The sequence below is a fragment of the Manihot esculenta genome, chromosome 8 (assembly GCF_001659605.2).
Source record: "Manihot esculenta cultivar AM560-2 chromosome 8, M.esculenta_v8, whole genome shotgun sequence".
Lineage (NCBI taxonomy): Eukaryota > Viridiplantae > Streptophyta > Magnoliopsida > Malpighiales > Euphorbiaceae > Manihot > Manihot esculenta.
This window is the reverse complement of record NC_035168.2, coordinates 36,627,563-36,640,506: the sequence shown is the minus strand read 5'-3', so window position 1 is coordinate 36,640,506 and position 12,944 is coordinate 36,627,563. Positions and strand designations below refer to the sequence as shown.

At 36.6% G+C, this 12,944-nt stretch overlaps 1 protein-coding gene across 4 annotated transcripts; it reads left to right on the top strand.

The window, feature by feature from the left end:
- LOC110620017 (WD repeat-containing protein 48) lies at positions 1–10,976 on the top strand. Of its 4 annotated transcripts, XM_043958850.1 has the most exons (20): positions 2–285; positions 727–844; positions 1,205–1,314; positions 2,307–2,465; positions 2,905–2,970; positions 3,071–3,160; positions 3,346–3,651; positions 3,815–3,912; positions 5,456–5,491; positions 5,612–5,732; positions 5,855–6,091; positions 6,436–6,531; positions 6,606–6,671; positions 6,846–6,884; positions 6,968–7,102; positions 7,277–7,638; positions 7,884–7,977; positions 9,278–9,463; positions 10,056–10,177; positions 10,417–10,976. In XM_043958850.1, exons 3-19 carry the CDS (start codon positions 1,216–1,218, stop codon positions 10,152–10,154), a joined length of 2,289 nt encoding a protein of 762 aa, XP_043814785.1. In that variant the 5' UTR covers positions 2–285; positions 727–844; positions 1,205–1,215; the 3' UTR covers positions 10,155–10,177; positions 10,417–10,976. The 4 variants fall into 4 exon arrangements, with proteins under 4 accessions (XP_021619259.1, XP_043814785.1, XP_021619258.1 ...); XM_021763567.2 differs by lacking the exon at positions 727–844 and having other exon boundaries at positions 1–285; positions 9,368–9,463; XM_021763566.2 differs by lacking the exon at positions 727–844 and having other exon boundaries at positions 3–285; positions 10,056–10,174.
- The last annotated feature ends 1,968 nt before the right edge of the window (positions 10,977–12,944 follow it).

Genomic DNA, 12,944 nt, shown 5'->3' with positions numbered 1-12,944 from the left:
AGTTTAGGCTTAGCTTTGGGCTTTGACCTTCACTTTCCGGTTCAGTTTTAGAGAGAGAGAGGGTCTGTGTATGATTTTTGTTCCCAAATCTCTCCTTTCTTGAGTTCTTCTCCCACTCGTCCTCTTCATTTCCTCTCTTCTCTCTGCTATGTGAAACTGTAAGAATAATCAAACAGAACGAAGCAAATATACAATCACAATCTCTAGGGTTTTTTCAACTCTCAATCTCTTCAGTCAAACACTCTCAGATTCCTCACTCTCTCCTTCCAATTCCATCACTTCCCTGTAAGTTGCTGCACAATTCTCCCCCTTATTCATTTCTATTCTTTTTTCTCTATGCGATCATTTAAGCTTCAATCGATCTCCTATATATATATATTTGCATTTCCTCCCTTCTTTCTTTTGACTGAGTTTGTGCAATCAGTTGATTTTTTTTTTTTTTACTTAAGTTATTTTTAGGGTTTGGATCGCTTTTCGTTTCCCCGATTTTATCGTTATCAATCTTAATTTTTCACCTCTAATTTGTTTCTCAACGAATTGTTCATTGGATAAGACAATTTTAATCAATAGAGACCAGTTGGAGATTATGAAGGATTTTGCTACGTTGTGCAGAATTCTCTAATAACTGATCATTACTTTTTTATTTTCGCATCTGAAGTAGTCATTAATGGGTCGTTACTTTTATTATAACATAACCCCGTTTTTTTTCTCCTTTGGCGAGGCCAGTAATCTGGTGTGTTGGTTATGCCATTAATTATATGTTTAGAGTTGATATTTAGTGTTTGGAAGTCGTGAACGTGTATGCATAGATGAAGTGGGGTAACTTGCAGTGTTGGTGATGATGGTTAGTTATTTTCTTTTTATCTGCTCTTTACAATTTTGAATTTTTGTCATGCGGGCCAGTTTTTGGACTTGATCGCTTGTTACAAAATCAAGTTGTGATAGCAAAAGAAAATATAGCTCAGTTTAGCACTTATAATCCTTTGGTTTGATTCTGTTGCATTTTGTTAAGAAATGTAGAAGTACTGGTTGGGTTCCTCAGTTCCTCTAATTGGAAGCTGTGAATTGTTGATCACTTATTGGGAAAGTAGTATATAAATGGTTTTAGTTGGTGCATATTATTAACAACTTTTATGCCATTGGATTCTAACTGGCTGTAACTCCAGTTTTACTATTAACTGATTGCTTTTTTATATTATATTAGGGATTATTGCAATGCACCGTGTGGGTAGTGCAGGGAACAATTCCAATTCTGTTCGTGCACGGAAAGAGAAGAGGCTTACTTATGTGCTGAGTGATGCTGATGATACAAAGGTGAACTAGCCTTGTAGTTATTTGGTAGTCAGCATTTTTCTATTTGATGTGGTACAGAAGTACTTAAGTTGCATGATTGAGATATGCAAGTGAGCTGGGTGATGCTGATGATACTAAGGTGAACTAGCCTTGTAGTTATTTGGTTAGTCAGCATTTTTCTATTTGATGTGGTACAGAAGTACTTAAGTTGCGTGATTGAGATATGTAGTGTTCATGTTTTTGTACTCTCTTCAGTTTGTGAACTTTGTACCCTCTTCAGTTTGTGAACTTCTTATGTAAAAATTTTATTTTTGTAGTTCAATGCTTCTCTTGCTAGTTATGATATGGTAATACTGCTAAACCATATGATATAATCTATTCTCTGTATATTACTTCACTTGTATGTTTATGAAGTATACATGCCTTTCAGCAATTTAGATGAAGAAGCTTGTACATGTGGAATATTTAAATTGATTATGGTATATTTGTTGTGAATAGTTAATAATAGTAATATAGGTCCCCTCATCTTTGCTTGCTCTATCGTTTGGAGTCAATTCAGAGCTGGAGCCTATGATCTCCCTTCTACAAGGGAATGTGCTAAGCCACTCCACATCAGGAGGCAATGTTGTCAATTTCCTGACTTATATATGATTTTACGGGTCAGAAATAAACAACTAGAGTGCATTGCATTTGCTTGGCTTTATTGAGTCACTTTAAGCTATAGTTAGATGGTAAACTGTGAAGTATGTTTTGGGTTCGGTAGAAAACTTTTTAAGTTTCGGCTGCTTGTGTTGGAAGTTTGAGGGAGTCTAAGTCAATAATTATTACAACATGCAAAGGATGAGCTCCATCTATTATTTTGCGACCAATGTTACTTGAGTGTAATTATGCAGCCTCATCTCTTTAACATTGTGCTTCTTTATTTTTTTATTTGTTTAAGATTGAGTAGCATTTTTTGACCATCAGTGGTGTGATATTCCTAACATTGAATGTTTTTGGTTGTTTCTTAGCAGCATTGTGCTGGCATAAATTGCTTGGCTGTGTTAAAGTCACCTGTATCTGATGGGAGTGATCACCTCTTCACTGGGAGTCGTGATGGCACACTGAAGAGATGGGCATTGACTGAGGATTCTGCCTCACACTCTGCTACATTTGAATCACATGTTGATTGGGTACCTTCATTTCCCTTGTGGCATCTTTTTTCATTATTATATTTGACAACTAACGAGGGTCTGTTGCTGGTTAATCATTGCTGTTGATGTCTGTTCAGCTCTTTTTTGTTTCTCACTAATGTGTAGGACTTTGAAGGGAGCAATAGGTGTTGATGTTTTGCAATTAATATGAATATTGTGGTTTACTATCAAATGAACATCCCACTTCCACACCCCAATCTAACCCCCTCCCCTCGCTGTCCCCAAAAAACGAAATAGAGAAAAAGAGTTTCATGTGAAAGCCTTCTCTTTTTATTGAGACAAATATCTAATATGATACTGTAAAGCTCCTTATCTTTTTGGAAGATTAGTATTGAATTGTATTCTTTTTGTTACATGCATAATTTACATATATATTAGTGCTTGGGATACAATATAATGGATAATTTTTGTTATGTAGGTAAATGATGCTGTCCTTGTTGGTGGTAGTACACTTGTCTCTTGCTCTTCAGACACCACTCTCAAGGTCCATCAACTTTCATATTTTTGGTGGCTTTACCTGTTAGTTATGGTTGTTCCTTTGTTGTTTGGTGTGGTTTTTTTTATCTTCTGTTGTGATTTATCAGACCTGGAATTGCTTGTCTGATGGAGTTTGTACCAGGACTCTCCGACAACACTCTGACTATGTTACTTGTCTTGCTGCAGCAGAAAAAAATGTAATTTTCTTGTGATATTCTTATGTATTTTATTAATTGCATGAATGAAAGGTTCTGTCCAGTGCATCCTGCCATCTAAGTTTCATGCTTAATTTGTAGAATCATGTGGGTAGGCATGATTAGTGTGATCCTATATATTGTCAAAAGTCATTTTTCTGATCCTCTTCTAGTGTCATGCATTTTAGAGCAATATTGTTGCCTCTGGTGGCCTTGGTGGGGAGGTTTTCATATGGGATCTTGAAGCTGCACTTGCTCCAGTCTCAAAGTCAAATGACACAATGGAAGAGGATTGTTCAAATGGTGTCAATGGTTCTGGCAATCAATTGCCAATGACAAGTTTACGCACCATTAGCTCAAGCAACAACATATCTGCTCATACAACTCAGTCTCATGGGTATGTCCCCATTGCTGCCAAAGGCCATAAGGAGTCAGTTTATGCATTGGCAATGAATGATAGCGGAACTATTCTTGTCTCTGGAGGAACTGAGAAGGTATATTCTGATAGTACAGTGATTAATGTGTTTTGTCTTGGGACTATAATAAATCATTTATGGAGATTCTCTTGGACAGATTTTGTGGTTTTGATCATAATGGTTAAAAGGATTCTGGCTTATTATGAGTAAGAGCAATTTATATAATGTCCTACTCGTATAGGTTGTGCGTGTTTGGGATTCAAGAACCGGTTCAAAGACTATGAAGCTAAGAGGGCACACTGATAATATTAGGGCTTTGCTTTTGGATTCTACTGGCAGGTTTGTTGAATGGGTCTGCATCATTTTTATTTTAGTTCTTTGGGCTTTTTTTATATGGTTAAACAAATTTTTGGGGGTGGTGGCGTAGTGAGGTTCTTCTGTATGCTAAGGCAGTGTAATCGAATTGAAATCTGGGGTTGGGGGTAGTGTTGGTTCGGCTGATTGAGAAGCTTTTCCATCTAGATAGTAGACAACTCACTATGATATCAATAACACAATTTACAACAACACTTTTATCATTGTGAAAAAGCCTATAAACTGTATGAGAAGCACTTTAAGTGTCAATAAGACCTGTACTTGACATGTAAAAGAATGTGTGTTTAACCAATGTACTTGTAAATATAATGGAAATGTTGTTGGTGAGCCGGTGAGGGGTGGGTCGCTGGTGAAGGAAGGGCAAGGAATGGAGTGGGCTTCACTGTCATTGTCGCTGAAGCAAGATAAAGCCAATACGCATGAGATATGAGTTATATGGTGGATGGATTTTTGGTGAATGTAATGCAATCTAGTGTTTCTGGTTGCTCATTTTCTGGATAATGGAGAACAAGGTTTATTTATCTATTTTTATAGAGATGATGCTTATTGGTAAACAAATTAATATAGAATTAATAACAACAGTAGAACATTCAAAAACATGTGTTGTTTTTGTTTTCTTAAGCTTGCAGTTGTCAAAGTGATGTGGTTGAATGAAACCTAAATGCAGAAAATTCTTTAGATTCCAAGGTTGGATGCTCTATTTGATACTGACCACCAAAAAATGAAAAATATATTTCTTTTAGCTGAATTATAAGGTGAAGTTTGATATTGGTTTCCTGCTTTAGTTAATTAGTTGGCTTAAAGGATCTGCACAAGCCAACTGGACCAAAATTTCAAACTTTCACTACTTGTAACAATTAGAAGACAAGGGCAGAAGGGATGTGAGGAAGCAGGCAAAAGTAGGGACAAGGTGGATCTGGTTAATGAAATTGTAGAAAGAAAATGAGAAAGGGAGGGAATCTATTGGACAAGGAAAGAAAGAAAAGCAGACGACCAACAAATTAGCTTCCTTTGTTGCTAAACATCTGTCTGATCTCGTCAAACAGAAAGCCCTAACCTAGTGAAGAATTTTTCATGAAACAATAACCAATTATTCCAACTAATGATGGTCCCTGGTCAACACAATGTACAGAGACCTTGACACCCAAGTAGAACAAAGTCTTAGCATTTCATAAAATGAAGTCCTCATCTCAAACAGGCAAACCTGGCGACAATAGGAAGGAAGATGCTACTCAGAATATAGTTTGTGCATACATCCTTTTCTTTTCCTTCTGCCTGCTATTAGGAATGCTCTCAACTGAAATTATATTCAAATTATTCTTGTGAGGTTGCAGCTGGATCTTTTCTTAACCAATTGCTTATCAGTTAGCTAACTTAACTGCATGGCTTATTATGTTCTTTGTAGTTCTATTTAAGTTAGTAACTGCTAACTTAATTGCATGGCTTATTATGTTCTTTGTAGTTCTATTTAAGTTAGCAACTGAATTTTGAAATTTCATTGTTGCAGGTTTTGCTTATCTGGATCCTCTGATTCTATGATCAGGTAGATGTTTTAGGACCTCTCCCTCCCATCCATTTTCCCTGGATGTTATTATATGTGCCCCACTTTGGCCATTAAAATTTATAAGAACTTGCTTTTAATTATTTATGAATTTCCTTATAGACTATGGGACCTTGGTCAGCAGCGTTGTGTGCATTCATATGCTGTGCATACAGATTCTGTCTGGGCGCTTGCCAGCACCCCAACATTTGGACATGTTTATAGTGGTGGGAGGGATCTTTCTGTAAGTACTTTTTTCTTGCAAATTGGGCCATTTAAATCTTTCTACTTTTTTCTTGTATTTTCTTTTACTATTTTGCTTTGTTGCTCAAAAATTTTGATGCCCAATTCTGTTTATACCTTCAGTTGTACTTGACAGACTTGGCAACAAGAGAGAGTCTTTTGCTTTGCACGAAGGAACATCCTATTTTGCAGTTGGCACTTCATGATGATAGCATATGGGTTGCAACAACAGATTCTTCGGTTCATAGATGGCCTGCTGAAGGACGCAATCCTCAAAAGGTCTTTCAAAGAGGTGGTTCATTTTTAGCTGGAAACCTATCATTTTCGAGGGCAAGGGTTTCTTTAGAAGGATCCACCCCAGTAAGTAATTCTTATTGTATCCTTCATAAATTATTAATTTTTGGGGCAAGTAAATCTTTGGATAATTCTTTATGTTTCTTGATGTTTGATGCTGTATATTTTATCAAAATGTCTTTTCTCACTTCCACCAAGGCATGTGGTGGCAAGAATGCCTCTATCAATTACGTTAATACATCATTTCATGATATCTGCATATTCATGTGCCAACTTTTTGTCACTTCTCATTTCTGTTGATGATGCTTTGATTTGGAGTATCTGAAAGATTTTTAAATAGATTCTCTCTCTCTCTCTCTAATGGTGGACAAACTTTCTTCCTTATTTGGTAAATAATTTGACTTTTGTAGGTTCCTGTCTACAAAGAACCAACCTTAAGCATTCCTGGAACTTCAGCAATAGTGCAGCATGAAATTTTAAATAATAGAAGGCACGTTCTGACAAAGGTAAGCATGTTTTAACATCAATGTATTATGTGCAACCAGAGTTCTAGGAAACTTATAATTACACCTGCTTGTAGGATACTACTGGTTCTGTGAAGCTATGGGAGATCACAAGGGGTGTTGTAGTTGAGGACTATGGAAAGGTTGCATATCTTTCCTTTTGTGCTTTTTTATGTGAATATATGATTCTATTTTTTACTGGTGTACCCCTGACGATGTGGTTCATTCATGATGTGAAGCGTACACTTTTATGTGGCAGCTTTCAAGGTTGGTGTATTGCAGAATAATTCGTACTTCTAATTCTATCTTTTTGACAGGTGTCATTTGAAGAGAAAAAGGAGCAATTGTTTGAAATGGTACGCATGATGATTTTTTTTCCCACACTGCTTTTCATATGGGAGCTTTTGTGAATTTTAATTTGATGCTCTTGCTGATCTAGGTAAGCATCCCTGGGTGGTTTACTGTGGATACAAGGCTTGGGAGCCTCTCCATTCATTTGGACACACCCCAGTGCTTTTCTGCAGAGATGTATTCTGCAGACCTTAACATAGCTGGAAAACCTGAAGATGATAAGGTAGATTATTAACTAAATCTCAAGTTAGTGCCTGTACTATATGGAAAAGGACCTTCTACTTTGGTAATTGAGCTTCTAAGTGTTGTACTTAATTATGAAACCAGATTGCTTACCGTTAAGTGTATTAGTATATTATTAACTGATTCAAGTACTGCTTTGACCCATGATCTGCAGGTTAATCTAGCTCGTGAAACCCTTAAAGGTCTATTGGCTCATTGGTTGGCTAAAAGAAGGCAAAGACATGGATCCCAATCTTCAGCTAATGGGGATGTTTTATCTGGAAAAGATATTACTCCCAGAAGCCTTGCTCGTTCCAGAATTGAGGTAGATGGTGGAGCGGAAAATGACTCCATGGTTTATCCTCCGTTCGAATTTTCAATAAATTCCCCTCCTTCAATTATCACTGAAGGCTCTCAAGGAGGCCCATGGAGAAAGAAGGTTACTGATTTAGATGGAACTGAGGATGAAAAGGACTTCCCTTGGTGGTGTTTAGATTGTGTATTGAATAATCGCCTCCCTCCAAGAGAAAATACCAAGTACCCTCTTGACTTTGTTGTACTCGTCTCATATATGTGTGTGTTTCACTGAATTACTATTGACTTGTGAGACAGACTTAAAGAAGCATGCTCATGTGAAATTATCAATCTATTAAAGGCCATTATGATTCTTATTCTTTGAACTTATCCGGCTTTACTTTGAACTTTCTATGTTTGGACTTGCATTTGCATTGAACAATGCACATGTTCTTGTGCTTATACTTTAAATAATTGAATTTCTCCAGGTGCAGCTTTTATCTGCATCCTTGTGAAGGTTCAGCGGTCCAGATCCTCACACAAGGCAAGCTAAGTGCACCCCGCATACTGAGAATACATAAAGTAAGTTTAATTTGGTAACTCGAGGAAAGAATATATTGTGAATGTTTGCCAGAAGCATTTGATTATAAAGAGATCAGTTACAATTTATGTGTTCTTCACATATATTTTATGGGACTTATGAATACAATTTGGCCTATGAGATTTTCTACCCAAATTTTTAATATGGCATTTTCAGTGACATTGATGAAGATCATAAATTGTTAATCATTAATCTCCTAATAAATCTATCTCATAAGATGCATTTATCTGAGGTATAAATTTTTTCTCTCAAAATAATATGTGCATGTGGAAATGAGCGGGTTCGAGAAATAGGACATTAGCAGTGGAGATAGACCAAAAGCAATGTAGATGGAAGTGGTAAAAATGATCTACTATCAAATTAGTTAAACAGGGACTTTTGTGGTCCATAGAGCTCAATAGAGCTTGTTGAATCCCACGTCGTTTTGAGATGGGGGTAATGTCCTCCTTATAAGGACCTTAGGAAAAATACAAGCTTAGACAATGCCGGTCAGTGTGGACTATGATGTTTCAAATGTAGATGTTTATGATGCATGTATGGCTTGCATTCATGCAACTAATTGTATGTAAAGTATTTCCTCAGTTAATAACTTGATGGAGCTCGTACATGCCTACTGTTTGCATCCCCCTCCCTAATGTTTGCATCTTCAAATGTTTTATGATCTGAAGTTATACTGCCGACTAGAAACCAAGGAGGTAAATTGTGTAGTTGCATGTGGTTATATCCATGTGAATGCATTAGATATGTGTCAACTTTCTTTGAAAAAATAACTTCTTTCTATATTCTAGAGAGCTTTAAATATACTTCTTGCTCCACCCCTTGCTTCTTCTGTTTTTTTCCCTCCTTTTCTTTTCTTCTTTTCTTTTCATTCTTTCTGTCATTTCTTCAAAAGAATGGAATGTTCTCAAGGATGGTGTAATGCAAAAGGCAAGAGGCAACAAAGAACAAACTAATGACAGTAAGCAACGTTGTCCAATGATCTTGTTAGATATAAGAAGTTTAGAACTCATCATAAGGAGAATTCATGAATATAGAGAAGGACGTGAAATGAATTGCAAACATAGCACATTTATTTCTGGAACATATTATTTGGAACTCAAATAGTAAACTCTAATGGTATCATATTTCAGTTGACTAGTACAAATTATGTGACCGTGATCTTGTGCACCTTATGCTTTGGCCACACTTTTGAAAGTCATTTGTGCTGTGTGATTGTCCTTTTGCATGATTGATAGAAGAATACACTATGACCCACCATGGTCCACTGATATGTTTATGTAGGTTGTCAATTATGTCATAGAAAAGATGGTCCTTGATAAACCGCTGGATAATCCTGATGTAACTTTTGCTCCTGGACTTGGTGGAGGACAGTTACAGCATTCCACTGTTGGAGATGGATCCTATCGACCCGGACTGAAGCCTTGGCAAAAGCTGAGGCCTTCCATAGAGATTTTGTGCAACAATCAGGTAATTGGATATTTGTTTTTCTATTTGGGATGCTCTCGAAAAGTGTTATAGATACAAGGAGCCCTTCAGTGTGCAAGAATAATTAGCCATCAAATTATACAATAACGGTGTAGATTTGCAAAACACATGCAGATAGTCTAGGAGAAACAGTGTACTTGTATGACAAATTGAGTTGGATTTCAACCCAGGCAACTTACAGTGGCCTTAACAAGGTTTTCAGCAATTAATAATGTCAAATGAAAGCAAGGTCAACAATTGCAAAGACTTTCTCCTGTGCAACAGAAACAATATAATAACCCCCCAAGTTTATATGTAGTATGGTCAAGTATGTTAACACTTCAGAACTGTCTAGCATACTTTCTTCTCTCAAATGGATTCTCTTGATTATTTTTTGTTTTTCACTTTCTCAAGTGTGCCACTCTGGCAGATGAAAGACTGATATTTTTTTTCCCCATTTCATTTTCCATTTTTTTGCCATACTTGTACTTCAGTTGTCTTAGTCAACTCATGTAAGTTGAACCCCAAAACCAAGGCTATTCCTAGAGAAGTAGAGATGCCTAGTCCTCCTGCCTAATTATTCTACATTTTCTAGGTCCTGTCCCCAGACATGAGCTTGGCCACAGTAAGAGCTTACATATGGAAGAAACCTGAAGATCTGGTCCTTAACTACAGAGTGGTTCAGGGAAGGTGACTCCATACAGCTTTTAGGAGGAGGTGAGAACTAACTTGACGTTACCTTTTCATGATATTACTCACTGAACCCTATGAATCTTCATTCATCTCTTTTCTCCATCAGTTCAAATATATTTTGTGCATTCTGTTTTATTAGTGAAAGCTTCTCCTCATTTTTTCAAGCAGTAGTCGAAATTATTTTGATTTCCCCATTTCTCTAGACAAGTATCATATTCCTTAACGTTGAACATGCTAAGTTGTGCTTATTTGGCTGTTTGCAGAACAAATGGTTGCTCAATTTTCTGACTGTTAGGTCACAAAGTGGTTGTTGGCTCTTGATGATGAAAGTCTTGTGCATGTGTAAAATATGGAGAATACAATGGTTGTTCCAGGGGGGCTCAGCATGATCGATCTCACATAATGACCCTCTTAAATTTGGAAAACCAATTGATTTCTGGGGATTCTCCAAAGTAGCTGAGAAGATCTTGGTTAGCGTTTTCCTTTGTTGGACAGATGGTATATAAATTTTTGAACTTAGTGTAGCCATCATGCAAGCAATTTTTGGACATAGCAAAGTCATAGGGGAAGTCTGCATGTGGCAATAGAAGGGTTTGTTCCTGTTGATAGTTAAGGAGCTTGCTTAGCGGTGCCAGACTAGAGTTATGATGTCGAAAGCTTTGTAGATTTGTATTGTTGGTACAAAAACATAGCCATAGAAACTGTTACTTAAATTTTCTTTTATTTATTTTAATATGTTATTTTTCCTTCTAGTGGAAATAATACAATTTCCATCATTTTGATCTGCTAATTATATTTATTTGCCTACATTTTTTTTTGGGCCCGTGCTGCTCCCATGTAAACTTTTTTTTTTATTCGATGAAACTGTTTAAAGAGATTATAGGCTGCTCAGCCAAATGGATGTTTGAAAGCACCATAGTTAATTTTTCATGGAAATAATTTATTATTATTATTATTTATTGGAATTCAATTTGTACGTGAACACATGTGGTTGTCTATTTGGGTTATTTAGTAGGCCGGCAGGGCTGAGCAATTTAGTATGCAGTCCTATTGTTTGTTGCGAGTTTGCTGCGAAGGTTTTAGAAGTAGCATGAATGATTGTTATGGCCCCAAACAACTTGGCATTGTGTGTTCCAGTCTTGGACAACGCTCGTCTGCGGCAATTTCAACGATAAATCACGGCATTTAACAGCGGCAACAAATACTATCATCTCCAGCTCCATCTAGTTGTAGCCGATGGTATGTTTTAAAGCGTCGTTACTGAGAAGATTGGACTTAGTAACTGTGGTACAAAGATTGGATTTTCCATTTTTTTTATTCTTTTTAACTTGTTAAGCGTATACTTTGACCCTCCCTGAATATAAATGCTGAAAGCAAATACCAAAAACTTCGTGTAATGAAAGCTTTGTTGCCTTACCCGGTCTCATTTGTAGCCTTACTGTGACTTTGATAGTGCAGAAAAATGAGAAAGGAATTTTGCTCAACCCTTGTCTCGATAAGGAGCAACCAATTCTTTCATTCCAATTTCAACTAATTGTATTTGCTTCTGGAATCAGCCATGTATTTAAGAAGACTACAGAATGCTTGAGAGTTTCAAGTAAACTTGGCTTTTCCTTGATGAATCACAAGCATCTAGTGCAGGCATAAAAAGAAAAAGGGTAACCTAGAACGGCTCATATAGAAATGGGAAACATAATAGCTCATGCTTGTGATTTACAGAAGAATAGTCTTGAACCTGTTTCTATTGATTGTCTGAAGCACTCCTTGACATGTGTCACTGTAAGCAACTAAAAGATTCAGCTTGTTTCTATTCTCGTTTTCCTAGGTGAATTCAATTAGCCTGTCAAAAGGCTAGCAAGAAATCTTCTAACCTAAATACTGTTTTCTTTTGTGTTTTAGGTTGGTTTCAAGAATGGAGAAATGGGTATAGCCGTAAAGAGAAACAAGGTTCAAACTTCTATTTATATGCATTATAAGGGAGACACTGGGTAGTTGGTACATAAGACATTCTCCCACAGCTTGTGCAGAATAATTAATTGATAGCTTCTCAATGTAAGCTTCCATGCGGAGAATGCTTCCTGAAACAAAAAAAACATCTCTTTCCTTGTTATGCTTCACAATCACATCACACGTAACATTCCCTTGAGAAAGAGATACTGCATAGCCCTGAAGATGCCCTTTGTTTTTTGTTTTCTTCATCTTTTTGTTTTACATAATTGATGTTGCCTGGCACGAAGGAGGATATCACTACATTTTTCAAAGCGATTTAAAGTGATTCTCCTATTTTTCTGTAGACAATTCACTTAGAATTTCTGCCAACTTGGAGAAAAAAGAATGATTTTTCTGTTGAGTGGAGAATAGAGCTGGGGGAGTTCATTGTTCTTGCAAGTAATGGAGGTCATTTTGTAACAAGCAGAACATGATTCTGAAAACTTTAATTTAGCGGTAGAGGTGAAAAGACTATAAGATTCGAGCTTTATTCGGTAATACTAGTTGTTTTAGTAGCTTTTAACTGGATGTCGGAGAGAGTAATAGTTTCATAAAACATCATCCAATCATTCTAGATATAATCAAAACGCTAAATACTAGCTTTAGAGCTATTAGTGAATGGAGCCTTAGTTGTATGAGGAGTAGGCCACTTCTTAGTTGTTTGAAAAATCTGAGGTAACATTTTCAACACCTAGTGCCAGACATGATAGAAACTGTCTTCTTAGATTGTAAGAATAATACTAATTCAGAGAACCCCTCCATTTCCAGGTCAGAGATCTTCAGGGCCAATTTCAATGAGCTT

Excerpts from the sequence above, each read along its gene's own strand:
- LOC110620017 (XM_043958850.1), top strand. The coding sequence starts at position 1,216 with ATGCACCGTGTGGGTAGTGCAGGGAACAATTCCAATTCTGTTCGTGCA. Across the intron at positions 5,492-5,611 it reads TCCTCTGATTCTATGATCAG|ACTATGGGACCTTGGTCAGC; the intron begins GTAGATGTTTTA and ends ATTTCCTTATAG. Across the intron at positions 7,978-9,277 it reads GCATACTGAGAATACATAAA|GTTGTCAATTATGTCATAGA; the intron begins GTAAGTTTAATT and ends ATGTTTATGTAG.